General features: G+C 34.3%; 6 protein-coding genes across 7 annotated transcripts; 5 read left to right on the top strand and 1 right to left on the bottom strand.

Annotated features, from left to right (window-relative positions):
- Positions 1 to 5633: 5633 nt before the first annotated feature.
- On the top strand, positions 5634 to 6281 carry LOC122583109 (uncharacterized mitochondrial protein AtMg00810-like). Its single transcript, XM_043755546.1, has one exon. The coding sequence runs from the start codon at positions 5634 to 5636 to the stop codon at positions 6279 to 6281; it is 648 nt and encodes a 215-aa protein (XP_043611481.1).
- An 840-nt stretch (positions 6282 to 7121) lies between these two features.
- Positions 7122 to 9623, top strand: LOC122582298 (60S ribosomal protein L14-2-like). The gene is made up of 5 exons (XM_043754669.1): positions 7122 to 7210; positions 7324 to 7425; positions 8090 to 8219; positions 8302 to 8414; positions 9442 to 9623. The coding sequence occupies exons 1-5, from the start codon at positions 7208 to 7210 to the stop codon at positions 9496 to 9498; spliced, it is 405 nt and encodes a 134-aa protein (XP_043610604.1). The 5' UTR covers positions 7122 to 7207; the 3' UTR covers positions 9499 to 9623.
- A 784-nt stretch (positions 9624 to 10407) lies between these two features.
- Positions 10408 to 16054, top strand: LOC122582029 (rab GTPase-activating protein 22-like). Of its 2 annotated transcripts, XM_043754373.1 has the most exons (12): positions 10408 to 10500; positions 10669 to 10834; positions 11213 to 11308; positions 11558 to 11661; positions 12042 to 12232; positions 12852 to 12974; positions 13056 to 13144; positions 14063 to 14168; positions 14742 to 14839; positions 14937 to 15185; positions 15534 to 15617; positions 15710 to 16054. In XM_043754373.1, the coding sequence occupies exons 2-12, from the start codon at positions 10706 to 10708 to the stop codon at positions 15722 to 15724; spliced, it is 1284 nt and encodes a 427-aa protein (XP_043610308.1). In that variant the 5' UTR covers positions 10408 to 10500; positions 10669 to 10705; the 3' UTR covers positions 15725 to 16054. The 2 variants fall into 2 exon arrangements, with proteins under 2 accessions (XP_043610308.1, XP_043610309.1); XM_043754374.1 differs by lacking the exon at positions 10408 to 10500 and having other exon boundaries at positions 10614 to 10834.
- A 2648-nt stretch (positions 16055 to 18702) lies between these two features.
- LOC122582109 (glycolipid transfer protein 1-like) lies at positions 18703 to 22232 on the top strand. The gene is made up of 7 exons (XM_043754466.1): positions 18703 to 18778; positions 19786 to 19920; positions 20557 to 20612; positions 20884 to 21014; positions 21129 to 21264; positions 21781 to 21912; positions 22026 to 22232. The coding sequence occupies exons 2-7, from the start codon at positions 19803 to 19805 to the stop codon at positions 22059 to 22061; spliced, it is 609 nt and encodes a 202-aa protein (XP_043610401.1). The 5' UTR covers positions 18703 to 18778; positions 19786 to 19802; the 3' UTR covers positions 22062 to 22232.
- A 77-nt stretch (positions 22233 to 22309) lies between these two features.
- LOC122582108 (CRIB domain-containing protein RIC7-like) lies at positions 22310 to 24658 on the top strand. Its single transcript, XM_043754465.1, has 4 exons — positions 22310 to 22809; positions 22887 to 22987; positions 23085 to 23178; positions 24238 to 24658. Exons 1-4 carry the CDS (start codon positions 22515 to 22517, stop codon positions 24534 to 24536), a joined length of 789 nt encoding a protein of 262 aa, XP_043610400.1. The 5' UTR covers positions 22310 to 22514; the 3' UTR covers positions 24537 to 24658.
- Positions 24659 to 25330: 672 nt separating this feature from the next.
- On the bottom strand, positions 25331 to 26825 carry LOC122583108 (protein TOO MANY MOUTHS). Its single transcript, XM_043755545.1, has one exon. The coding sequence runs from the start codon at positions 26823 to 26825 to the stop codon at positions 25443 to 25445; it is 1383 nt and encodes a 460-aa protein (XP_043611480.1). The 3' UTR covers positions 25331 to 25442.
- Positions 26826 to 27830: the final 1005 nt, after the last annotated feature.

Here is a 27830-nt window from a genome sequence, read left to right as displayed (position 1 = left end):
TTAAACGTGTCCCAAGTTACTTCATATGTAGGGAATATATTCAATAACTAGTCTGTCTATAGGTAAGTCTTTCTATTTTTCCATTTGAGCTCTTATATTTTAAAAGATGAAGTTATACAAGATCAATTAAGTTGTTCACTATATATTTTTTTATTTCTATTTTTTAACAATCTATCTTACCTTTACTGTTAAACTACACATATGTATATGATGCAACCTAAGACTTCCAAGTTCCAACCCCACCCAATAACCCACCTCCACATTCATGAAAATTGTCCAATGTCAAAGATCTTAGTAATGTGTCAGTGTGACACCAACCGTATCAACAAATTGTTCATATATTTATTTGAAACCCATTTCTTACGCCATTTAATCCACCCAAACTATAGTAAAACTTCTAACAAACCTTTTTGAAATTGCTCTATGAAAATCTGACTGAATGACCTATTTATTCCAAAAGATGTATAACCCGTTGATCACTAGATATTATATCACATGACCATTATTGATGAGCATGCAATCCGCTCTTCATTATAGTGATTGTATGTTTTTCTCTTGCATTTGACTTCTTTTATACTTCTTGTTTGTTTTATTCAAGTTCAAAATAAAATTTGTTTTTGTACTTGTTTAATTAATTTGAGAGTTTTGCTTTTACATGAAACAAAAGTTTATCTATATTTATATGTCTACATAGATATAATTTACATATATTTTTTTAATACTTTCTATAATAATCATGGAGATTGTTGAGAATCTTTTCATATTTTCTATTTATCTATTCGTACCTTCTTATATTATTACAATTATGATATGATTACTATTAAACCTCATGTGATCTATAATCATTAATACTTGTTGTTGCCTTCGTAGATGGGTAAAACCGGTTTTTTTAGAAACCGTCAACGTGATCAAAACCGGTTTTGACCAAATTGAAACCAGTTTGGAACCGGTTTTGGTCAACCTTTTGACTTTTTTTTTCTAGTTTTTTCTCAAAATTCGAAACTGAACTGATTTGGTAGAGATATGTATGGATTTGTCATTATTTGTTAAGGGTTTATTTTGTACTTAGATGATAGTTAGGGTACAATAATGTAGTTAATTAATTATCTTTTGTATTTAAGCCACTTAATGGCCTCACTTCCATGGTTAATGAAAATTTAATCATTCACCATTTTCTCTAAATTCCTTCATATTTCTCAGCTAAAATTCTGATCCATCTTCATTCATATTCGTAATACAAAGACTATTCAATTTGTTGTCTTTGAATCAATATATATCCATTTGATATATTGCCACCATCGATTCATTTAAATCATTCACCGTCCATTCATTTAATTTCTAGAATCACTATCCATTCATTTGAATCAATTATTCCATATATGATTTTGTGTCGAATTTTTTTTCTACAATTCCAATCTCACAGCCGCCACTCAATTCAATCTAAACCCCTTTATCATGTATCTGATAAAGCCTTTCTATACGTAGGTATTTCCTATACGATAGAATTCTTTTACTTCCCAAATTTCTTTACGTTGTTATCTCTATACGTAGTTGTAGCTGTGTTTCTATACGGTATTAATATCCAGTTTCTATAAGATACAATTCTTATACTTTCCCACCCCTATACGTATTCTATACGACTTTGAATCTATACGGGCTTCTTAACACTCATATACAATTGCATTCAAGATGAGTACGGGAGACAAGTCAGGTGAAGACAAAAACAAAAACAAGTTGGGTGATGGTGTCGATGCGATCAATGTTGATCATGAATTGTATGTTCATCAGAATGACACATCTGGTAATTTCTCTCTCGCAACGCAAAAATTAAATGGGGACAACTACAATGAATGGAAACGTTCTGCTGAGATTTTTTTGGGAGCGAAAAACAAGTTAGGCTTTGTTACGGGAACCTGTGCTCGACCCGATACTACTTCTCTTCTGTTGGGTGCGTGGGATAGATGTAACAATTTGGTCATCTCATGGATTCTGTACTCTGTGGAACCAGACATTCGCATGAGCATACTTTATTTTGGTACTGCAGTAGAAATTTGAAAAGATTTGAAAGAACGGTTTGCACAATCCAACATTCCTCGCAAGTTTCAGGTTTACAAGTTCATCACTACACTGACACGGGGAACTAATTCTATTGCTACATACTATACTCAGCTGAAAACCGCTTGGGATGAGTATATGTCTCTACTTGCTATACCAACTTGTACTTGTGGGACAAATAAAACTTTCTTGGAAATATGCAGTTTTTGATGGGTTTATATGATACATATATACCCATTCGTGGATCAGTTCTTCTGAAAAGTCCTTTGCCTTCCCTCAGTGAAGCGAAGAATCTCAGCGTAAATGCAACTCTTCATTTGTCGTTGGCGTTGAGTCCATTGCACTGGCTGCTCATAAAGGAAATTCTTCTAAACAACCACTCTCTTCTGGACAATCTAGGTGGAGCAACACTACCACTAATTCTCAAGGAGTTACATTTGGTATTGCACCGAATGGAAAGCGTTCAAGATTCCACGTGTAACATTTGAGGTCACAGCCTTGAACGATGTTACAAAGCCAACCCAAGCTTGCGTGAGAGGAAGATTGTTAATTCAACGCAGGTAAATGTTACTGAGAATTCAACTGTTGCAGGTACTTCTAATGCATCTGGCCCCGCATTCACCAAAGAGCATATGGCACAGTTAACTACGATGCTTGCCCAACATAATCTTACCCCACATAGTGGGACACCAGCCGGTATCTCTTCTGCATTTATGGCGGGTAAGCGTTTTTGTTTCATTTCTACGTGCTTATATAATCTATGGGTCATGGATAGTGGGGCTACTGATCATATAACGCTACATCTTCACATGTTTCTTGAATACAAGGTTGTTGACAAACCTTGTTTCATAGAGTTGCCAAATGGCATAAGGCTAAGGTTCATCATATTGGTTTCGTTCGTCTAAATAACGATATTGTTCTTAACAATGTTCTCCATGTCCCCGACTTTCATTTCAATCTGCTCTCTGTATACAAGATCTTGCTTCAATATAACGCATCCCTCACTTTCACTCTCACTTCATGTGTTCTCCAGGTTCCTTCCATGGAGAAGCCACTGGTCCTTGGTAGTGTTCGGCAAGGCCTTTATTTTGTTGCTCAAACAACCGCATGTGTTCCCACACCTACCCTACCTTTTTCTGCATCACCAAATAAGTGTTCTGCACAACTTTGGCATTCCGTCTAGGACATTTACCTTTTGATAGGATTAATTGTATTAGCTCCTTGCAATGTAATCCTTCTATTACTGATGTAATATGTGATACTTGTCCTAAGGCTAGAATGCATAGACTTTCTTTTCCCTCGAGTAATATTAAAACTTCTGCTATTTTTTAAAGAGAAAATAACCTCAATACCCAATTTTTTATAAAAGTTTATCAATTTACCCAAGTTTTTTTAGATTATCACAAAATACCCACAAAAATCGCAATAAGTTTGGAAAATCGCAATAAGATTATGAAAATCGTATAAAGATGATGAAAATCGCATAAAGAACATTGAAAATCGCATAAAGAACTTTGAAAATCTCATAAAGAACTTTAAAAATCTCATAAAGAACATTGAAAATCGCATAAAGATTTTCAGAATCGCATAAAGAACTTGATAATCGCATAAAGAACTTGATAATCGCATAAAGAACTTAGAATCTCATAAAGAACTTCGAATGTTACAAAATCTTTACGAGATTTATAAAATCTTTATGCGATTATGTTAAATCTTTATGCGATTTTGTTAAATCTTTATGCGATTTTGTTAAATCTTTATGCGATTTTGGGAATCTCATTGCGATTTTATATAATCTCGTTGCGAATTTGGGAATCTTATTGCGATTTTATGAATCTCATTGCGATTTTTGAAAATTATTGCGATTTTGTTGGGTATTTTGTGAAAATCCAAAAAAACTTGGGTATATTGGTATATTTTTTAGAAAAATTGGGTATTGAGGTCATTTTCTCTTTTTTAAATGATTCATGTTGATTTATGGGGACCTTATTCTCGTCCAACACACAACGGTTTACGCTATTTCTTAACTATTGTGGATGATTTTTCTCGCACAACTTGGATTCATATGCTTGCTACTAAAGGAGCAACTTTCCAGACACTTGCGGCTTTTATTGCTTACATTGAGACACAATTTCATGCTGCTATTAAGATAGTAAGATCTGATAATGGCATTGAATTCAAAGATACTAAAGCCACTGTTTATTACTCTAGCAAGGGTCTTATACATCAGACTTCATGCAATGCAACACCTCAACAAAATGGTGTTGTCAAGCGCAAACACAAGCACCTTCTTGAAACTGCAAGAGCCCTTTTCTTCCAAACCAATCTCCCTATTTCATATTGGGGGGGATTGCATCCTTACTAGATTAATTGTTTTCCATTGTCCATCCTAAAGAATAAGACACCTCACGAGCTTTTAACAAACGAAGTGCCCTCATATGAGCATATTCGTTCTTTCGGTTGCCTTTGTTATGTTTCAACATCTAAACATGCTAGGAACAAATTTGAGTCACGATCTGAACCATGTGTATTCTTGGGATACCCATTCGGCAAGAAGGCCTACAAATGCCTTAATCTTCAAACTCGAGAAATCATTTATAGTCGTGATGTCATTTTCCATGAGCAACATTTTCCTTTTCATTATTTGCCAAAACATCGTGATACGATCGTTTTTCCTTTTACCTCTTGATGATCATTTTTACAACTTTCTCCCTAAAGCCACCATTCCCACTACACCATCTGATTCAACATCACCACAAAACAACAATGATAACCTTTACAAGATGAACTATATGCATCTGTTTTCCCAGACAATCCTACTCGAAATACTTTAGATTCCACAAATGCTTCCGCACCTGTGACTTTTGCACCATTTAGCCAAACTAATGCTGAGTCAGATCCTGTTTGTCGTTCTGAGCAAATTCCCAAACAACCTGCTCATCTGAAAGATTTTGTATGTCCCAAATCTACTACTCCCAAACACTGGTGTAATCTGGTTTCTTTCTCCAGTTTGCCAGTTTCACATCAAGCTTTTTCAGTTCATGCTAGCACTTTTACTGAACCTAGATTTTATAATGAGGCTTCTAGAAACCCTATTTGGGTACAAGCAATGGATAAAGAAATTGATGCTCTTTAAGCTAATGGCACTTAGGAAGTGTGTGATCTTCCTCTTGGGAAGAAAGCATTGGGTAATCGATGGGTTTACAAGGTTAAGCTTAAACCTGATGGTTCATTAGAACGTTTCAAAGGCAGATTGGTTGTTCAGGGTAATCATCAATGCGTAGGCGTTGATTATTTTGATACTTTTTCTCCTGTTGTCAAAATGGCAACTGTTCGCAGTATTCCTGCTATTGCTGCTTCTTAGCATTGGAAAATACATCAGATAGATGTCAATAATGTTTTTCTCCATGGTGATCTTTTTGAAGAGGTTTATATGAAGATGCCTCTCGGTATTCCTAATCCTGTAAACAAGGTTTGTCAACTTCGAAAGTCTCTTTATGGTCTCAAACAAGTGATTCGACAATAGTTTAAGAAACTTTCCGCTGCACTTCAAGATCAAGGTTTCACACAGTCCAAAAATGATTATAGTCTTTTTTCTCAAGATCGTTGATGGTCAAATGACAATTGTCGCAATTTATGTTGATGACATCTTGGTTATTGGTTCAGATCCCACTTCTGTTTCTCAACTGAAGACTTTTTTACATAAGCAGTTCACCATTAAAGACTTGGGTTTTCTTAATTATTTTCTGGGGTTAAAGGTTCATTATCCTAACGATGGGATCGTTCTGACTCAAAGGAAGTATACTCAAGAATTGCTCGCTGAAACAGGTTTCTTGGATGCTAAACCTGTTGTTACTCAACTACCTCAAAATATGAAGTTTTCTGACCCTTGCAGCCCTTATTTAAAAGACCAGTCTACTTATCGATCATTGATAGGTAAGCTTAATTTTTTGACTTACACACGTCCAGACTTGGCTTTCGCGGTTCAGACTTTAAGTCAATTCATGAAAAATCCACAACAGATTCACCTGGACGGTGTTCATCATTTGTTAAGATACTTAAAAGGGACCAACGAGAAAGGTATTTTACTCAACGGTTCAACAAACCTGAGTCTTCATGCTTACTCGGATTCTGATTGGGCAGCATGTCCCGTTTCTCGTCGTTCCGTCACAGGCTATGTTATCTTATTCGGGGGTTCTCCAATTAGTTGGAAGTCCAAGAAATAATCTACCATTTCTCGTTCTTCTTCAAAGGCTGAATATCGTGCCATGGCCAGTGCTGCTGCTGAACTTACATGGTTGGTTCGTTTATTGGAAGAGTTGGGTGTTAACAGTTTAAAACCAGTCACTCTTCATTGTGATAACCAGTTTGCTCTTCACATTGCGAAGAATCTTGTTTTTCATGAGCGTACGAAACACATTGAGCTTGATTGTCACTTTACAAGAGAAAAAGTCATGGAAGGATTAATTGAGCTCAGCTACCTACCAACACAAAATCAACTGGCTGATGTTCTTACTAAAATTTTGCCTTCAAATCAGTTTCAAGAGCTGTTATCCAAGCTGGGGATGTCAAAATCCCATCCTCCGTATTGAGAGAGAGGAGGGGGGGGGGGTTGTAGAGATATGTATGGATTTGTCATTATTTGTGAAAGGTTTATTTTGTACTTAGATGATAGTTAGGGTATAATAATGTAGTTAGGTAATTATCTTTTGTATTTAAGCCACTTAATGGCCTCACTTCCATAGTTAATGAAAATTTAATCATTCACCATTTTTTCTAAATTCCTTCATATTTCTCAGGAACCGGTAAGGAACCAAAACCTAAAAACGGTTCCAAACTGACAGTACTTCTAAAATCGGAACCGTTTTTTTCCCGGCTTTTCTCCATTGTTTTTTCTTTTTTTAAAACCGTTTTTTTTCCCCATATAACATGTTAGTATATCCCAAAAAAGCCCAACTCCATTAAAAAAGGCTCGGATGGGCTAATCTTATTCCCAACAATTAAAATTCAATAATAAAAGCCCAAAACTGAAACAGGCCCAATGAATAGCCCGAAAATACGGGAGACAAAAACCCTAAACCAAAATTTAACTTCCAAGTAGACAACGTCTCACTGTTCGCTCATCCTCCTCGGCGCTACCTCTGCAATAAAAATGGTAAAAAAGAAAATGTAACATCATAATTTTTGTCTCTCTCTCTCTCTATATATATATATATATGTTATATGATATGATAATAAAAAAGGAATGAAATTGTGTTGTGTGTGTAGCCTTTCAAGAGATACGTTGAAATCGGAAGAATTGCACTTGTTAACTACGGAAAAGATTATGGAAAGCTTGTCGTCATTGTTGATGTCATTGATCAAAACCGGGTATTCTTTTTCTTTTTCTTTTTCATTATTATATATCTATCTATCTATTAATTATGTATACATCTTTGAGGTAATTATTTATGGCTCATTTTCTTGGTAGTTGAAGTTATAAAAAGTAACAATAAGTTTTTTTTTTTTTTTTTTTTTGGGGGATTATGTGGTTATGAACTTGAATAATAAGAGCTTATAACCCACTGAAATTGAGCTTATTGGCATTAAAAAATAAGTCATAATCAACTAAAATGAGCTTATTGAGATCAAGAATAAGAAGCCCATAAGCCACTAAATTTGAACTTTTTGGAATTTTGAAGTTTTACTAAGCTAGAAAGATTCGCCAAAAGAAGTGTGGTTTCCGGTGAAACATCCGAGTTTAAAGGCAAAAAAGTGGAAAAAAAAACCCATGTAAATATTCATATATTTTTGTCATTTGATCATGTTGTAAGTTTTATACTTTTATTAGTCGGTTTCAGAATGTAAGTCTGATTGCCCAGTGAGTAAATAATATTTTAAGAAAATTTTTGGCAACTTAAGTAGTTGAAACTTGAAAGTTTCTACTACAAATTTGGGTTGAAACTATGGAATTGTGGCTAGTTTGATGAGTTGTTTAAGTATGAATGTGATGCAAATGCATTCTGTTTTGACATAACTTTTCAATGACTGGCAGGCTCTTGTTGATTTTCCCGACATGGTGAGGGGGCAAATGAACTTTAAGAGGCTAACACTTACCGACATCAAGATTGATATTAAAAGAGTTCCGAACAAGAAAACTCTCATTGCTGCTTTGGAGGCCGCAGGTAGGTATCGTGATATTAGACTGATAATGGTTTATATTTTGCTTGTTATTGGTTTGATCGTTGGGTTTTTGGCTGTATGCAGATGTCAAGAACAAATGGGAGACCAGCTCTTGGGGACGAAAACTCATTGTTCAAAAGAAAAGGGCCTCACTTAATGATTTTGATAGGTTCAAGATTATGTTGGCTAAGATAAAGGTCAGCATCTGTTTTATTCTTTTTTATTGATGCACATTCACTTTATGATTTTTTACACAAATATAGAACATTGAATTTGTATGATTTTTTTATGCTGGAAAATTTGAAAAACAAGGATCAGGTCTAAACGTAGGTCAAATTGAGTGTTTTTTTTATCACATAATGATATGTGTTTGGCTGGGTTGCGCTACAAACAACTATTCCTTTTGAAGTTTTCTTAAAGCTACTTATGATAGTAGTCAAATACTACTGGTGTTCGCTTTCTTGATGACCTGTTGTTTTGGCATTTCACTTTTCTTGGTTTGTAAATTGGTTATTGCATTCTGACCCTAGTATCGCGAATAGTGATGCTACTACCACTTTTTTCAAGCAACGGAGTTTGACAAAATGAAACTGTATTTATGTATCGTTGAGACTTTCAATCAAATGTATAAATTTGATTTTATATCATGAGTAGACATTTTGACATTGTGATCAGCAGTTACTATTGCATGCACTAACTTAAGAAGTGTTTCTTGGGTGTTTGTATCAAACGAGGCAAAGGTAGCAAATTGTTATATATCTGATCCATGTTTAGCCACAACCCTTTGTTATATAATCAGACCTCTTAAATGTATATCAAATATATAACCATTTGCCTCAAATGGAATTCTTACTTTGGTGAGATGAATTTGAGAACAACTGCCTGTCACGATGCCTATAGGTCGTACATCATAAGAATCACCAAGTTTACACATTCAGTTACTATTTCAAAATACAAATTCAGTTCATCTTAGATGCTGGAATATTACAACTGGGAGTGGTCAGTGAATACTTATGTGCGAATATGGTTATATATTTTTACCCTTTCGATCTAGTAATATAACACAAACCAAAATAACCTTCTTATAAGGAAATCAGTAGAAATCCACTTTTGTAAGTTATGTTTTTCATGATGTATCTTTTACTTTTTTCACGTGTTTATTGTATGTTGTTTTATTTAGAATATAACTTGTCTTTATGATATATTTGTGTTTGGGTCTTGCAGAAAGCAGGAGTTGTTGGGCAAGAGCTAGCCAAGCTTAAGAAGGAGACTACAGTTTGATTTAATACAAACATTTAGGTTTTGCCGCAGTTTGTTGCATTGTTGTTCACTAGACACTGTTGATTCTATGTCTGACTTTTCACAAGGGATTTATAAAATTATATGTAATCCAGTTTTGAACTTAATGTTTTATGTTGTGCTTACAAGTTATGTGCCATTGTGTTTACAAGTTACCCCTGATCACCTCAAAGCTTTAACTCAATATGTAAGCTGCAGTATTTTTGTAGTGTAGTTTGTTTTCATCTTGAAGGTAAATTCTGATACCAAAACATTTATAAATTTTAATATTGGGAAACAGTTATGTATTACCTCATTCGTACAATCGTACTACTGATACTAGTCAGTAGCCACCATTAGAAGTTTGTAACTACTTGGGCAATCTCTAACATGGCGTGCCCATGGTGTTTTTCCCTTTTGCGCCCTAGTGTGGTGCACTCCGGGTCTGCCATCCTGGAAGCGTCGGGTGTGAAGGGGAGCATGGTAGGGAGTTGCAAAATTTTTTTCTTTCGTTAATAATTGTTTTTATGTCAATCATTATACATCAATTATCTACACCACTCGACGTCGACTCCACCAACAACAATCGTCTCTACCACAACACCGTCGCTGCGCGAGGACGGTACTAGTTTATATTTGTTTATTCATGCGTACTCTTTGTTATATTAAACGAAAGAACTCCTGTGGTCAACTTGGTATTTTTGATAATACAGGGGTCTAATGTAAAGACAGACAAAAAACACACACACACAGGCACACAAGAAAAACAGCAATTTTTGGTTTTTTTTTTGTTTTTCTACAAGATTTAAACCATTTGAATGTCTAGACATAAATTCATTTCATTTCATCAAATTTCTATTTACAAATTTGATCCTTGATTCTCAAATTTCTGGCTATCATTCCAAAAACATTTCATTTCATCGGAAAACATATTTTATCATTATATCGCCGGCGGGCTTTATACATCTCTTCAAAATTTCTATTCTTTATTTAAATTAATTAAAGGTACACACACACACACACACACACACACACACACATATATATATGATAAATTTATCTTATTATTATTTCACTATGTTTCCATATTATTTATGTACTGAATATCTGAATGGTTGTGATACTGTGTAGATACTAGAATTTATTTAGTATTTTTAGCATTTTTATTTGTAGGGTTTTATTAGTTTGTGGATTGGTGCTGGTGGGTCTTATGTTGAGGATTATTAGTAGTAATTTTCATAGTAATAGTAGTAAAAGTGAAAATGGAGATATGGAATCCTTTTTTCCGGTTAGGCCCGAGTGCCGAGAACATGTTCCGAATACCCGGTTTAAGCCTAAGGTTTGTCCGTGAAATAAAGTTAGTTAATTTCTTGGAAAATTGCATCAAAATGTAACGAACTTTCACCAAATTGACATTGTGTGTAATGAACTATTTATTTTGACTGTTTGATGCAACAAACTTTTATTATTCCGTTAAGTAACCTACCATAGCAGATGAAGAAATGGTGAACCGCCATGTCATCGGTCTGCTATACAAGGTCACTTACTTACATACATTCATAAAAGGATAATAAAAGTTTGTTACACCAAACGTTCGATATATAAAAGAAAGAGGCGGTTCATTACATACAATGCCATTTTTTTGGTGAGAGTTTGTTACTTTTTGGTGGAATTACAGTTTTTATGACTAAAACTTGGGGATTGTTTAATGTTTTAGGTTGGGAAAACATTAAGTGAAAGGAGATGGAATGCTGCATTTGATAAAGATGGTCGTTTGGATATAGCAGGTGTGCTTAGGAGAATACAAAGAGGGGTACAGTTGTTCACTTTCTTATTATAGTGTTCATTTTGTTTATTGATATGAATTTTCCTATTTTAAAGAGAATGATAATTGAGAATCGGGATACGATCAAAAATGTGGTTGTTAATGACAACCCTTGTGTGGTCACACCAGTCTACCCGTGGGAGAGATATACCTAGTTCGAGTTTGTGCGGCAGTGGAGTCAGGCCTCATGGTAAAGTTGTCCAGAATAAACTAATAGCCTGCTTTTAATCATTCCAGGGCATTCATCCATCAATTAAAGGGGCAGTCTGGGAATTTTTGTTGGGTTGTTATGATCCCAACTCTACCTCCGAGGAACGAGATCAACTAAGGCAAAAGAGAAGGTAGCAGTCTCAGCTAAAAGTTTTTTGTTATGTCATGTATTTATTTATATACGGAGTATAATACTAAACATATATATATATATATATGTCCCACCATTCTGTTTTACTAACTGACTTTTTCTAAAAGTAAGTATTAGAAAATTCAAAAAACACCATTATATGGAAGCGCAGTATCATTATATATTTATATAAGGGGTAATGATCAAAGTCAAAAAAATATTAAAAGATATAATTTTGTTTTAAATGAATATCTCCACGGTTCCACCACTTGATATTAGAGTACTCAAATGTACAGGACTTAAATTTGTGTGTGTGTATATATATATATATATATATTTGTTAGAAAAATTGTAACCAAGTACCAAATATTATGTTCTTAGGGAACAATATGCTTCATGGAAAGAGCAATGCAAAAAAATTGTGCCCATTGTTGGTAGTGGGAAGTTTGTTATGACACCGTTAGTGAATGAAGATGAAGAACCGGTAGAAGATAATGTCATTGTCGATACAAAATCTGTTGATGATTCAGACGAGAAAGTAACTCGGTGGAAACTGAGCTTGCATCAGATAGGTTTGTTAACTCGACTACAAGTTTCTTTTCATCTATGCCCTCTTGAGTTAAAATCCTCTTTGTCTTAGCTGATTCAAACGTAATTATATTTTCATTTTATTATGTCTTTTATAACTTTCAGTTAATATCTTTAATTATAACAATTAAGTGTAGGTTAATATTAGATTATTAGTTCCAAGAAAGCAGATAAAGTAACAGGAGATTAGTGGTTTGTGTGTTCATAGTAGAGGAGGCGAAATGGGAGGTTGGGTAACAATGAAAAAACTAGTTCTTTTACATGTTGAATTGGGTCAGGTAATCAGGTTGGGTTCACCGGAAATGTATTTTATCTAAGCTTTTATCGTGTACAACAGTACAAGCAGTTCGCTTGTCACGTAAGATTAAGGTATTTAATTGTGTTATTAGTTTTATGGATTTTTGAATATAACTTTAGGAACTTCTTATCCCTTAAAATTTCACTTTGGCTGACCCTTACTCGTTTAGCATTTTATGCCACCATTTTGATATGTTAGAGAAAAAAACCCAAATAGATCCGTTCATTAGTAATGGGTCAAAATTGTCGTCTCTAGTAGTTTGTGTTCTTAGTAACTATTACCACAACTGATAGTTCCTTTTGCAGGTCTGGATGTTGTACGCACAGATCGTTCTCTTGTTTTTTATGAGAATGAAGCTAATCAGGCCAAACTTTGGGATGTTCTTGCTATATATACTTGGGTAGATGATGATATTGGTTATGTTCAAGGTGAAGTTTTTTCTTGTTATAAATAATTTAAGATCTAAAGCATTTCAATTGCATGTGCTTACTATCACTTCTGTTGTTTAGGAATGAATGATATATGCTCCCCGATGGTTATTCTTTTAAAGGATGAAGCTGATGCTTTTTGGTGCTTTGAGCATGCAATGCGTAGAGTGGTATGCAGCTATTATTATGCAACAGACCTTTACATCTCATTTACTTATAAATGGGTCATTTTGGGTTTTGTTTGATCTCAAAAGGGTCAAATGAAAAAATTAGATAGAAGGGAGCTTATCAAAGTGGTTGCTTTGTTATCAATATCATTACTATTTTTTATGCAATCATGATTAACGCATTTATTGTTTACAAAAAGTGTGTGTGGTTCATCCAACCCAACGCTTACCAATTTGACCCCTTACTTGACCCATTTGTATCGTCAGCTCTACCTAGAAAACATCTTAAGAAGAAATGTTTTGTTGAATTGTATACTGAATTGAGCTGAATTGTACTTCCAAAGGTTTGCTTGTTATGAGTCTGGTTATTTTCTTTGGTTTCTTCAATATGCTTCATCTAAATGCTGAAAAAGATTGTCTAATAGATTGCATTACCACCAGTCTGATGTCCTGCTACTTTTGTATTCTCATGTAATGAATTGCTTAGCATGATATATTTCCATATGTAATTTATTGCTTATGTGATATTGTATTTCTCTAAAATGATGTTTATGTGGTTCCCGCAAAAATGATGGAGCTTAAAACCACAAGCGTGGTGGCTTAGTGGTAAACGTTTGGTCTATGTGGGTGAAAATATGTAATGGCCCCAAGTTTAAATCCTAGGAACAAAATAAATATACCCCCTAGTGGCCACGGTGGTTTACCCGTGATGACTCCTTTGCTACCTGCATAGTGGGTGGTCTCCCTTGGGTTAGTTGGCTCGCAAAAGTGGGCCGGATACTTATGTTAACAAAAAAAAAAATTGATGGGGCTTAAAATTTAAATTAGCATCTAGTGTAGTCTTGTGAGGCCAAGTGGTCTGACTCTTGACATGTTTATTTATTGATATGATCGTATACAACTCCTGTTTCCTTTATGAAGAGGGAAAATTTCAGGTCAGATGCAACTTCTATGGGAGTGCAGTCACAACTCGGCATACTTTCCCAAGTTATGAGAGTTGTCGATCCGAAGCTTCATAAACACCTTGGTAAGTTGCCTTATTCTTAGAGTTTTCATGCATACATGTACTGACTCAGGATTTACTTGTATTTAATGGGTCAAATGAATGTTTTCAGTTGCTAAAATGGAAATACATTGAACTGGTGGAAAGTCATCCAAATTGTATTTTTTTTTAAAAAAAGGGGTGGGTTGGGGGGGAAATGGGGAAGAACTTGCAATGGTACTCATTATGAAAATTGAGCATTAGGGGGGATATTTAGAATATTTACTGCTCATCTGAGGTAAGGAGAGTTGCTCTAAAATGAGTACATTATCAGGTTAATTTATTCTTAGATAGAGGTTGCAAGTTCGACCCATTTGCTTATAATAGTGTCGATTTTTGTATTCTAAATCTCAAATATGTTGGACAAAAACTTCTTTGAAAAAGGAATGTGCATTTTTGTTTGTTAAATATACTTAAATCTCAATGTTCAACTGGAGAGATCAATGATTTGAACTTTATTAACTTGCACAAAGCATGCATAGACTCTTTATTGAAGTATCACCTTGGCTTTAAATTTTAGATTTATAGCCAATGTTCTTATTTTATTGACTTGACCAGAGGGCTTGGATGGTGGAGAATATTTGTTTGCAATTCGTATGCTCATGGTACTTTTTCGAAGGGAATTTTCCTTCATAGATGCATTATATCTATGGGAGGTAAAAGAATTGCCCCTTGCTTTCAACTTAAATCAGCTTTTTTCTGTATTTCTCCCTGGTTTGCAATCTAGTAATTTCTTCAAAATGTAAAAAACAGGTTATGTGGGCCATGGAATATAATCCAAATATGTTTGCTGATTATGCTTCAAATGGTTCTCATGAAGTTGTAACAACAAAATTAAGCAAGAAAGTCCTCCAACAGTATGGAAAATATGAGCGGAAAAATGTAAAGAAGGGACGGACGGACCAAAAAAGTCTTCTTGCTGTTTTTTTGGTTGCGGGTGTTCTGGAGACCAAGAACAAGAAACTCCTAAACGAGGCCAAGGGCCTAGATGATGTTGCCCAGGTTTTTCCAGTAGTATAATCACAACAGCTTTCTTTTCCTTTTGTATAGGGGGCATAATGGATGGGTTAAACACATTTGGCCTAAAATAGTTTTTAAAAAATGATTATGTATAGTTAGTGATTTGTGTGTCAAATGCAAGTGTATTAACTAGATTACTACAATAGGATATGTATTCTTACATATAATGATTTATGTGGTTTTGTGGATTAAGACATTCCGCTTTTGGGCGACTTTCAACCCACTTGGTCTGCTTTTTTTTACGCTTGATCCTTTTGATTCAGTACTGATAAAACATGACCTGTAAATTAATGCGTTGTTTCACGGAGTTTAATATGGTTATTGTTGTAGATCATGGGTGATATAACTGGAAGTTTGGATGCAAAAAAAGCTTTGACAGAAGCACTGAGGATTCACAAAAAGTACCTAAGCAAGGTAAGCATCACATTTCTGAATATTTGTGGTTCACACACGTAGTCGCCTAAATTGGAAAACTAATTTTTGGTCAATTATGTTTATGATTTCAGGCAAGAAATCGATGAAAGTTTAGCTCTTTAAATGCCTTCAGACTCCAGGCAGGCAGCTGTCACCGATTCTTTTTTTTTTTTTTTTTTTTTTTTATCAGCTTGATTCTTGACCTTCATATCTATTCATTAGACGATCATCCTTTGGTGCTAAATTTTCCCCGAGTTAGCATACTATCTTAGGACTACAACAGTGACCCATATGTGGAAACGCTCGTGGGTGTTGATGTGTTCATGAATCTTCATTATATTACCCATATTGGGTTCAAATGCTATGTGATTATAAGTGCAGTATCAAAACTGACAGTATGTTTGTGCATTGGAAATGAGTTATTGTGATTCTTTGTATGATTGTATATTTGTAACCTTAAGCTGTAGATTGAATGGATGAATTTGGTACGCCCAATTTGGTCTAAGCTTAACTCTATTTGTGCTTTAGGAAAATTATTGAGAAAAGGATCCGTGCAGTTGAAAATGATCCATGAAAGATAGGTCTAAGAAGCAAATAAGGGACCAACTGTTGTAATACAAGTTATGGAGTATAATTATTATGTGATTAATGTGTATATTTGGTTAAGGATGATTAAAAACATGTATAAGTTGAAATATACTAGAAAACAAAACTGATATAAGTTAGGCCCATGTATGAGCGGGTCTGATCAAATAAACCTTGGGTGTATCCTTATACGCGCTTAAAAAAAAAGTAATTACACAGATATAATTGCTTCTTATTGGTAATTTCTTACCAAAGTTAACTAACAATATGCCATTTAGGTGCTTAGCCCAAACGGAACGAAGCCCAAAAAACGTCAAGAACGCCTTTGGAATACCTGCTACATTCCCCCCAGGAGCGTTCCTTGCAAATAAAACCTCCTTCCCGTTCGATTTTGGACGCCCACTTGCTTCTTCATTTTCTCATTGGTCCTTTTTTTTTTACTTATATAATTAGGGGTTATGGGGAACCCCTCACTTGAAAGGAACCCTGGGGAAGGAACTCCACATGTGATGAAACTAGGAAAAAGAGGGGTTCAAGCCCTCAACCCCCCCCCCCCCCCCCCCCGGCTTTTCATATATGATATACTAGACTGATGCCCGCGGATGCGGCAACGATAGTTGTGACGACGAAGGTGTGACGACAGTGGCAGTGGTGTTGGCGATGTGCCGCGATGACGGTGTTGGTGGCGTCGTGGTAAATGTAATCTAATTGATGTAAGAGGGGTTAATATGGTTATTAATTAATAAGGGTGGAGGATTTATGTTATAATTTATTTCATTAAGGGTGTTATAGATAAATAGGTGAAGATGTTTAAATTGGTGAATAAAAAAGAGGGGTAATATGATAATTTCAAAGTCTTAATTACTTAGAGGGGGAATAGTAATCTTTATATATAATAAAGAAATATTGTTTTTTAAACTATTTTTAGAAACAATTATGATGTGGCATGTATACAAATTTTTTCAACATGTTTTTATTTTATTTATGATGTCATATCTAATTAATAAAATTTTAAAGATAAATAGTCCATTAAATATTTTCAAAATATTTTATTTATTTATGATGTCTACAAATTTATTCTTTTATTAGAAAACAAAATAAATACTTTTTTTATATAATATCATAAATGTCATTTTATGTTTTATTAATGCAATAGGTACTAATATATAATTATTGTGTTAATCAATTTAATTAATATCTTCAAGCTGAGTTATAATATATCAATAACAAAAATTATATACATTTTTTTAGATTTTTATTGTTTTTAAAATTTTATTAAAAATGTCCGAGTTGAAGCCGAACTGATTAACTAGTTTGCTTTATAAAGTAATATAGATATAGATATAGATATAAATATAAATATAAATATGTGCTCCTGCAATTTTCCTTCTTCCAATCTTCCCTATAGTTCCATTATCATTATCATACACAACATATACTTGAATACTCTAACAAAGCATCCTTCTCCACTTACTTGCACTCCTTTTTTTAAATGCATTCTTATTTTCCAAGATAGTAATAATTGTGACGACTCAATATATAACAATTAGTTGTGATATGCACGTTCTCACACACATCTCCTTAGTGTGAATAAGAAATTCAAAATTAACCAGTATACATAATTATAGGTTTTAGAAAATGATTTGTGTTATAAGTTTTTTTAAGATTTTGTTCACAGTGAGTTCAAGTGTGGGACTAGCAACACTCATGCTAGATGATGGTGCACCATCTATGATTTTATCCACAATAATTTTTTTTATGGTTAAAAGGTATTGTAAACTTATCACTATCCAACATAAAAAGATAATTGATGCAACACACGTGGTCACTGATATGGATAAGAAGTTACAACAGAATGAAAGTCAGGGGGTTAAGTGTCGTTTTTAGTAATTAGTTAATTAACTATAATAATGTTTTTTTGGACAAGTTAGGTCTTTTCTGGTAGTTCTTTAAATAAGGCTGATAGCCAATTGTTTAGTTCGTGGAGAAATTATTATTATTGTTCTTAGGAATTAGGGCTACTGAGACATTAATCCAAAATAGGGAGCTACTTGAGCTATTTCTATTTTTTGCACTATCGTTTATCATACAGCTTCCGTGTTCTTCGTGTTATCACTGTCTTATCATTCTTTTCAGTTATAATCAACTTGGTACATATCAGTCACACATTCACAATAACTGTATCTTCACACATTCACCATCTATTTAACCTGAATAATATTTAAAATAAGGTTAATAGGTTATAGGTATGATCCGTACATTACTTTAGTTATACATAATAAAACATGCTTTGAGGTTTTGCATTATACAATAATATGAAACATGTTTGATAGTGTACGGCTAAAAATATGTATGGTAAAAATCACCGCCTCGTAAATTATGTAGATTCAAATGTTTATATTAAAATATCAGAGGGGTCTGAGTGTCAAAATTGAGAAACCAAAAGGACTTGTAAGATATTATTCTAAACTGTATTCTTATGAAAGCTATAAGTAGAATCGGTATTGACTGTTATCAGACTTCACACAAAAATCACAGCGTCCCTTTCAGGCCAATTTTCAAAACCTTCAAAAAAGGTTAATCCAAACTATAAATTCTTCTACTTATATATATATATATATATTGATCTGTATCTATATTTATGTTGATTAATCATTTGTGTATCAGATCTACTTTGCATTTTTTATAGTTACATTTGAGATTTAATTTTCATAATTTAGTTCAATCTAGGGTTTCGTATCGGATTTATACAGCTATGTATGTATATATATCTGTGTATATAGGTTTTTGTATATATATATAGGTTTATGCTAATTATTTTTGTTGTTGATCCGCATGTGTTTTACTTTAATTATATAACTCTTTGAACCGAATTTGTGAAATGTGATTCAGATGATCTGAAGTTTCTGTAGAATTCTGTGATCAAATGAGGTGATAATTTGGTTTCGGTGATGTGATTTTTGTTAACTGTTAAGTGGACGATCTTATGCTGTTATTTAGTTGTTGTGAAATTTGAAGTTTTTTAATCTGTAACGACTATTTCGGTATTTATCGATTTTGAAATGATGTTATATTCTCGTATACCATCAGAAAACTTTGATAATGGTGATGAGATCTTATTAGTTATCGATCAAAGTTGATTTCTGGGATAAAGTTTGATAATGGGCCTTGTACCTACATAAAGCAGCAGATTGTGTTAGTTTACGGCTGTTTTTGTAGGATTTTCATAGTGGCTGGAGATAGCCAGCAATGGCTTGTGGTCGTATAAGGGAGGGGAGGATATAGTGTTTGGTAACATGGATATGAAGAAGGATGAGAGGGCACAATATATCTGGTGGTGTTGAATCTTTACAGGTGGGGGGATGGGAGTGGGTAAATACTTTATAAGAGTAGTGTCGATTTTTCACCTGCTAATCAGATGGGTGTGTCATGTGTGACTTTGTAGAACCATCAACCATTTAGATTAAGCGTGTTTGCGAGGCATATTTTTGTATTTTGTATCCAAATGCTTACGATTAAGTTACTAAAAAAAGAAAAGAAATTTACACATTTTATCTTATCCACTGTTATCTTACTATTGCAGTAATCTCGACTGTTAGGATGGAAGGGACTGTGTTTGGTCCAGCTTTAGAAGGAATGAAACATGTCAAATCTGAAGAAGGAGAGATGCTTTCCAAGCCTTTCTTAGATGTCTGCAAACAGATATTACCCGTTATTGGTATGGTATTGCTTTTTTGCCATTAAGTTTTTATTGTTCTTTAATATAGGCATGAATTGTAAATTAACTAGTTATCAAATTATGTGGCATAAACAGATTGTATGCATTCTAAAAGAAGCGTCTCTACCCTCGGGTAGACGTATGACTGTCTACATCTCACCTTCCCAGGCCTTTGACGGGATTGAGTGTCGTTGTAAATGAAATGAATGCGTTGTTGGTGTCAATCTTTTAGAAAGCCCCGTAACTCTGTTTTATTGTACGGTATACAAGATTAATTCATAAGAGGAAAGCATCAATAACGCATATGAGGAATGCCTTAAAAGTATATACTCCGTACATGATAACAGAATAGTCTCTACTCATCAACTTCTATGTGTGTACTAATACAAAAAGTCAAAGAGTCAGTCACAGAACTAGTTGCTCACTTAATTTGTCTTTATTTCAACTATCTCAATTGGTTACAGCAATAGACGGGCCATCTGTCAACTTGACAGAATTACACTACGAGGCAGTCTGACTATAGGAACAATTTTAAGGATACAGAAACCTAATGTCAACTTGGTGAAGGCTTTTCTCTCGTATGCTAAAAGGCTCTTTTGTTGTGAACTTACAATCATCTTTCTTATTTGACCCTAGACAATTTTGGAGCAGCCATGGCACTTGTCAAAACTGATGTTGGTGGTAATATAACAGTAAGTAAAGTGTTCCTTCTTTATCTTCATTTGGATGTCATCTTTGTTTCCCTGTGATGAATTTGTCAAGCATGCTTGTCTCATTGCATTCCTTTTTTTTTAATCAGAGGAACATGCATGTTCTTGGTTATACGTATATCTTTATAGGTTATATTATGTCCAGTATTTGATATCCTCCTCCTTGCATATGCCCCCAAAATCATTTTTTCAGCTAATAATCTATTGATTAAATAAACATAACTTAATATGTGCATATTCATCTCTTTTTCAGAGGTTGGAGAACAAATATTTGTCCAACCCAGCTGAATTTCAGAACCTATATAGTATGGTTCGAGTGGAGGTTGAAGCAAAGAAAGCAGATGGCTCTTCAAGTTGCACCAATGGTCTTCTGTGGCTAACCAGGTGAAAATAGCTGATAGTCTGGCACTTCTACGGTCCTACCCTCACGGTTCTTACAACAAATAATAAAATCCAATACATCCCAGTATTCCATGCTCAGAAGTTGTATTCTTACAGGGCAATGGATTTCATAGTAGAATTATTCCGTAACATAATGGAGCATGAAGATTGGGCCATGTCACAAGTTTGTTCTGAAGCCTATACTAAAACACTGAAGAAATACCATGGCTGGTTAGCCAGTTCAACTTTCACGGTAGGGGCATTATTGCTTAACTTCTAGTCTTGATGGTATAGTTGTGGTCTTAGTTCGTCTTATAATCATTATAAACTGTTGCTAATGTAAAACAATGTTAACACTTTTTGCTCATTTTCTTGTAGGATAACTAATGTATTAAATATGATTTGAGTCACTACTTTACTGTATAAACAACATAATTTTTTCTAAATAGAACTATTTAGGAAGTTCTAAGCATATTGGAATACACATTTTATACTTCCGAACTTTTGTAACGTGTTTCAACTTCCAAATCTAGCTAGCCTTTAAATATTTGCAAGTCTGTCTTGTTATGAGTCAATTACAATCTAATATGACCCATTTTAATATACATGGGCTGAAATTGCCACTTATGTTTTCTATAACAGAGAAACTGAACCATGTACTTGTTTTGTATACTTCCATTAGTTTACTTCCAATTCTTAGAACAAGCTATGCTCTATTTTTCTTACTCCGAAATAACTGTCTGCTTATTATATCATACCGGATTCACAGATGGCAATGAAGCTTGCTCCAGATAGGAAGAAGTTCATGGCTGTTGTGGGTGGAAAGGGTGACATCAAGTCCGATATTGAAAAATTTTGCGCTACTTTCACCCCTCTTCTTCAGGAGAATCACAAGTTCTTGGTGAGATCATCTCATGAGAAAGCTCCCATCTTTGGTTGATTTATATTTATCTCACAAGTGATATGATTTTTGCCCCAAGTTAACTTCTGTTAATCGCTGTGTCTATCATGCAGGCTAGCCTTGGTCTGGATGAGATGAAAGCAAAGTAATGAGCGATAAAGATACTGTTTTCACTTGTTAAACTTCATGGAGGATGTGCTATGCACCAGATACCAGCTCTTATGTGTACCTTTTTATATTTCACAAACTGTCAGAACTTATATCAACATCTATATAATCTGTTTGGTTGGTAATGAATTTGTTCCTGGTTATACCCCAAATGTGTATGAAGTTGTTATTGCATTAGACAATATATGTGTTATCGACCTGTCGGCTAACTTCTTGATTTTATTTGGGTTCATCTACGTGGACCATGCCCACAAACTATTGTGCACAACCTTAAAATAGACAAGCTGCCCTTGATGGAAAAAGGCCAACCATAGATGCATAGAATACAAGCCAAGGAACCTGGTATTCTCTTTCCATTTCAACCACCTCTCTTTTGCATATAAATTTTGTCCACTAGTTTAAATTGGTTTTAATAATATCAAAGGTGATATTTTATGCTTCATACATGCATACATTTCCATCTTCGTTTTCTTTCTGTTGATTTTTCTTTTATTATCTTTTTCTTTTATCGTTTCTATCTTTATTGTTTCTGGTTTCTCCCACACCCAATTCATCTATCACGATCTATCTGGTTTCTGGTTTATATTTTATTTGAGTTTCTTCCAACATTTTGTGGGGTCAGATCATCGGATGATCTCATAATGATTCAAAGCAAAACTCCTTCAAAGATGAACACCTATAAGGTGAAAGGCCTTCTTAAAGGCCTCAGATATATATCTCAAGTTTTTGGTCAGTATCTCTCTCCTTCATTGTAAATGTGGAGGCACATGTTTATGTTAAAGCATTTAAGAAGCTCTTTTCTGCAGATGAAGATAAAAAACAAGAAATACAGATTGGTGCACCGACAGACGTGAAACACGTGGCTCATATTGGATGTGATGGACCATCTGAAGACTCTCCCAGCTGGGTATGTTTCTTGCCCTGTTAACTCCGATGTTGAAATGGTTCATTCATACTATGATTAATGCTGTATCTTTTGTCCCTCTTTTTTTTTGGGGGTACAGATGAGGGAGTTTGGTACACCTGTACAATGTCAATCTACTACATCATCGCACGCATCTGAAGCCCCAAGCGATGGCCATGAATGGGTTTCTGAAGGTTAGAGTAATATAAACTTCTTCATGCCAATAAATACATACAGATCATGGTAACAGTGTTAATGGACATCGACTCCTGTCTAAGAAAACCCATAATCATGTACGTAGATAGGAGCCATTCTTATGACAAAATATTCCCAAAATTAATGAATAGAAAGGAAATTACAATATGCGGCAAATGTGCCAATATCGACGTATTTACATATGTATGAGTCCCTTGGGGTTATGTTTTATTTCTAGCTGGTCAATTGGGTAAATAACAAATTTAGCTTATAAGAAAACGGGTCAAAGGGGTTAAGAGTCATTCAATGATTATTTAATGGATAAATCATCCTGTTTAATTCTATTTGAAAATTTAGGCGAGCATTGAAATAATATGAATTTTGCGATCATATTCGACACACGAATGATTAATACCAAAAATTGGACAAAAAGTTCGTGTCAACCTGGGCCCAGTGTGTTAGGATTTAGGATACGTAAAATATTCGATTTGACCCATTTCCCAGCCACCAGTTTTGCTACGTATATGCCTGTAACCATAAGACATTAATGCTGGATTTCTTTAAAATCAAGCTCCTGCAGCATTCTTACCACTATGGGCCCAGTCTGTTAGGAGTTAGGACATGTAAAAAATCGATATGACCCATCACCCAGCCACCAGTTTTGCTACGTATATGCCTGTAGCCATAAGACATTAATGCTGGATTTCTTTAAAATCAAGCTGCTGCAGCATTCTTACCACTATGAGGGTATGGGACTGTGTCGGTCCATTTGTAATTAGTTGATAACACCAATCCTTGGTTGCACTTATATTGATTTCCAATCTTTTAACGAAGTTTTTATTGAGCCTATAGAGTATAGAGGAACAAGGTGAGGTTCACTCACCTCCTAAGTTTGTCGGGACTCGGGCCATTGTAAATTGGTGTATACGTTGTACTTTTTTTTTTGGAAGATCATTAATCTCTCCTTTAAACTGTACCAATTGGCATATTCGATTTGAAAACCTTGAATTAGCAGCTAGTATTCCTATCATGATCATGTTTTAAAGTCATTGTTACAGATTCGGGCCAAAAGATGTCTCGAAGAGAGCGTCAAGACAGGATAAAATCCAGACATCGTCGTCATCGTTCTGTGGAAAATGCTCCGGACCCCGATTCCCAAACCAAACCAAGGCAACCAAGAAGACACCATACCAGGGGTGCTGAGGGACGGTGTTCCAGGGATGAGTCACTGCCAGAGGCCCAAAAAAGAACCCGGAAAAAGAAACCTAAGGATGAATTGGGTAAGGAGTCATCTAGATTGTCGAGGTCTAATGCAGACGATTCACATGAATCCGGACGCTCGGATACTGAAAAATGACATGAATGCTATCTATTACATGTGATTGTCATGATTTAGCTTAGACTACAGACACTCTTTTTAATTTTTGTTAAAACTACAGGCAATTTTTGTTACTTCCAACATGATCAAGTTTCATTGAAGATTGTACATCCAGCCATTTGCTGCTTATATCTTAATTTTTATACACTTTTTTTTTATATTACTCCATTATTATACAACACTCTGCTTCTTTATGAGATTAAGAACCCTCTCTCTTCCCATCTTGTCAAAAAAGTTATCAGTAAATTTGACAATTTCGTTGACACAATTTCCTGCTATATTAATATGCATTTCCCTTTTTAGAGTAAGTTTTGTTTTAAAAAATCTTGTGGGTGTTTCTCAAAATCTGATTTACTTTTATCTTGAATATGAAAACTCCCAATTAACTTTGTAAAACATTACAAACATGATTACTGCAACTTCCAACAACGATAGCCAATTTTACAGCATATCCAAATTATCCATTTTTCAAGAAGGGTGCACCTATGAGGACTTTGCCAGCGAGTAATGCCTAGGATTCAAGAGATGGTTTAGAATGGTTTTTAGTGTAATTACATCATCTAACATCTTTACTGGTTAATCATGTTTGTTGATCAAGATAATCAAGTTTATGGATATTAAGAAAGAGATTGTTAAAAGGGAGAGAGAAAACAATTATTAGGATAAATGCATAAACTAACATGTAACATCTATAAATTTGATTATCAAAATCTTCAAATCGCAATATTGAGTTCAAATATTGAACAAAAATATTCCAAGTAGACTCTACAGTCTTCAAAATAACCCAACTCTATAACTTTGAGAAGTTTAATTACATCATTTCCTTTCCTTGAAGGTAGCATGACAAAATGTGTTAGTTTCTATCCTTAACTACATAAATCATCTCTACAATAACAATATAAACAAAACCAATAGACAATAGACATGCCCACTATTTCTAGTTGAAGAACTAGTCCCATATAAAAAGGCATATCTAGGATCTTCAATCTTGCTGCATACCTTCACTTGACCCAAATAACCACTAACTTTATTAAATGACTTGATTACCCCTTCATCCATACACAACTCAAGGTTTCCTTCTACCTTTAACTTTTTACCAACTTTAACCATAAACTCTTTAGAAAATGGTAACTTTCCACTCAAACTATTGTTACTTAAATCCAACTCATTTAACATGCCTAATTTCTCAAACTCCTTTGGCACTTCTCCTATTAGATTGTTGTTATCAAGGGCCAAATAACTCAAATTCCCCAAATATGCCCCCATTGAAGTTGGAATCACACCAATAAGCCCAACCCCTGATAACCCAATTCCATTGATACCCCTCAAGTTTTCCCATATGTCAGGAATTACCCCTCCTAATTCATTCCCACTCAAATACACCCCCTTTAATTTACTCATGTTACCTAAAAATAAAGGCACCCCACAACCAACAAATCTGTTGTAACTTAAATCCAAAAACTCTAAACCCCTTAAACCCTCCATTTTCGCCGGAATCTCGCCGGAAAATTTATTATAACTCAAATCAATTTTCAGCAAGTTTTTCAGCCCATCAATTGACCCGGGCACTTTTCCGGTGAACCCATTTTGACTAAAATCAAGAATTTTCAACTTTTCCAACTTTGACAAATTTCCCGGCAAGACTCCGGTGAACCCATTTCGAGAAAGTGTAGCTTCTTCAAGATTTATCAACTCACCAAACCCCACCGGAATCTCGCCGGAGACATTACTTCCGGTGATGATCAACCGGCGTAGTGACTTCATTCCACCAAAGTTGTCACTTAATGAACCAAAAAGACCCGGGTTATCAATAAAAACAAGCTCCTCAAAACCCGACCCGACCCGGTAAAAGTCGGGTAAAGAAACAGGTTTATGAGTGAAACATTGATAGAAGAATAGTTTTCTAAGATGTGGAAAATTTGAAAACAAAACCGGGTCGGGTAATGTTGAGTTTGGTGTACAAGTCGGGTTCGGGTCAAAATCTGATACAACCCCGAAATTTAGCTCTACAATATGTAAAGTTTGTGTGATTGTAATGTAGTCACAAACAACGCCGTGCGGGCCAGATAAACATAAGTCATCAGGGAAAAGCGACCGCCATGAGATGTTTGAGTTAAGTGACTCGAGAACTTGATAGACCGATTCTTGCTCGACTGAGTTGAGAATCGGTTGTGAGTTACCGAGTTGGAGAGATGTGGTAGTGAGTGTTGTAAACAAGAAAGTGAAAGTGAAAGTGAAGCAGAATGTGGGTGTTGAAGAGAATGCCATTTGAGTGTTGGAATGAAAGATAGTGAAATGGATTTGGGGTGCACTGAAATGTATATGTATACATATATAGTGTGTTTGTATTTTTGAGAGCATGTGTTTGTATGTTGTATTGATTTGACCATATTTGTTTGTCTCACAAGAGCTAGCAAACAAAAGTTGTTACATTTTTTATAGTACAAATTTTGTTTTTTCAGTTTGATTCTTATTTGTCTAAATTAATATAAAAATAAGTTAGCTTTTTAAAGAAACTTTACAATTTATTCATAATCTGTTATTTTGTTGTTTTTGTAAAACAATTTATTACTCTATTGTAATTTTAATTAACTTTATTCAATAATGTATAACTACAATAATCCTTTCAAAAATAAAATAGTGTACAATAATAATATGTTCAAAAAGTACATTATCATTAAATCTTTAATAATATCAGTAGTTATGAGCCCATTTAATAGTATTTATTGACTCCAATAATACATAAGTACAACGGTACCACTATTATTGCAAGTTTACATTGTGTGTTTTGTGGATGGATTAGGAAGCAATTCATTCCATTAAATCTTATCTTACTCTTCAAAAAGGAAAAAACAAATGGAAAGCAATTCATATTTAAATGGAAAGCAATTCAAAAAACAAAGGTAAACACTTGAAACAGTCCAGAAGAGTTTTTTCTCAAAATATCGAAACAATAACTAAGTCTATGCAGTATGTTGACATTTTTGAACATATTTTAAATAGGGATTTGCTAACTAGTGCCCCTAGTGCATTAGTTAAGAAGCATTTAATGAAGTCCAATTTTTTTAAAATATGAAAATATGTATTAATTATTTATTTAAAATTAAAATTGCTAAGTTGAATTAATACACATTAAATACAATTTTTGATTAATAAGGAAATAACAAGTAATCAAATGTTTCTTAACTAGTGCACTAGGGGCACTAGTTAGCAAATCTCTTTTAAATAACTAGTTATTGACATAACTTTCTTTTTAAATATTCAATTATGAAT

Source organism: Erigeron canadensis, chromosome 9 (assembly GCF_010389155.1).
Source record: "Erigeron canadensis isolate Cc75 chromosome 9, C_canadensis_v1, whole genome shotgun sequence".
Taxonomy (NCBI): domain Eukaryota; kingdom Viridiplantae; phylum Streptophyta; class Magnoliopsida; order Asterales; family Asteraceae; genus Erigeron; species Erigeron canadensis.
Note: the sequence above shows the minus strand (reverse complement) of the source record. Positions and strands in the feature narration are given on the sequence as shown.

Excerpts from the sequence above, each read along its gene's own strand:
- LOC122583109 (XM_043755546.1), top strand. The coding sequence starts at position 5,634 with ATGATTATAGTCTTTTTTCTCAAGATCGTTGATGGTCAAATGACAATT.
- LOC122582298 (XM_043754669.1), top strand. Across the intron at positions 8,220-8,301 it reads TGCTGCTTTGGAGGCCGCAG|ATGTCAAGAACAAATGGGAG; the intron begins GTAGGTATCGTG and ends GGCTGTATGCAG. Across the intron at positions 8,415-9,441 it reads TTATGTTGGCTAAGATAAAG|AAAGCAGGAGTTGTTGGGCA; the intron begins GTCAGCATCTGT and ends TGGGTCTTGCAG.
- LOC122582029 (XM_043754373.1), top strand. The coding sequence starts at position 10,706 with ATGTTGAGGATTATTAGTAGTAATTTTCATAGTAATAGTAGTAAAAGT. Across the intron at positions 10,835-11,212 it reads ATACCCGGTTTAAGCCTAAG|GTTGGGAAAACATTAAGTGA; the intron begins GTTTGTCCGTGA and ends TTAATGTTTTAG. Across the intron at positions 11,662-12,041 it reads CAACTAAGGCAAAAGAGAAG|GGAACAATATGCTTCATGGA; the intron begins GTAGCAGTCTCA and ends TTATGTTCTTAG.
- LOC122582109 (XM_043754466.1), top strand. The coding sequence starts at position 19,803 with ATGGAAGGGACTGTGTTTGGTCCAGCTTTAGAAGGAATGAAACATGTC. Across the intron at positions 19,921-20,556 it reads ACAGATATTACCCGTTATTG|ACAATTTTGGAGCAGCCATG; the intron begins GTATGGTATTGC and ends ATTTGACCCTAG. Across the intron at positions 21,913-22,025 it reads AGGAGAATCACAAGTTCTTG|GCTAGCCTTGGTCTGGATGA; the intron begins GTGAGATCATCT and ends TCTATCATGCAG.
- LOC122582108 (XM_043754465.1), top strand. The coding sequence starts at position 22,515 with ATGCTTCATACATGCATACATTTCCATCTTCGTTTTCTTTCTGTTGAT. Across the intron at positions 22,988-23,084 it reads CTGAAGACTCTCCCAGCTGG|ATGAGGGAGTTTGGTACACC; the intron begins GTATGTTTCTTG and ends TTGGGGGTACAG. Across the intron at positions 23,179-24,237 it reads CCATGAATGGGTTTCTGAAG|ATTCGGGCCAAAAGATGTCT; the intron begins GTTAGAGTAATA and ends TCATTGTTACAG.
- LOC122583108 (XM_043755545.1), bottom strand. The coding sequence starts at position 26,825 with ATGGCATTCTCTTCAACACCCACATTCTGCTTCACTTTCACTTTCACT.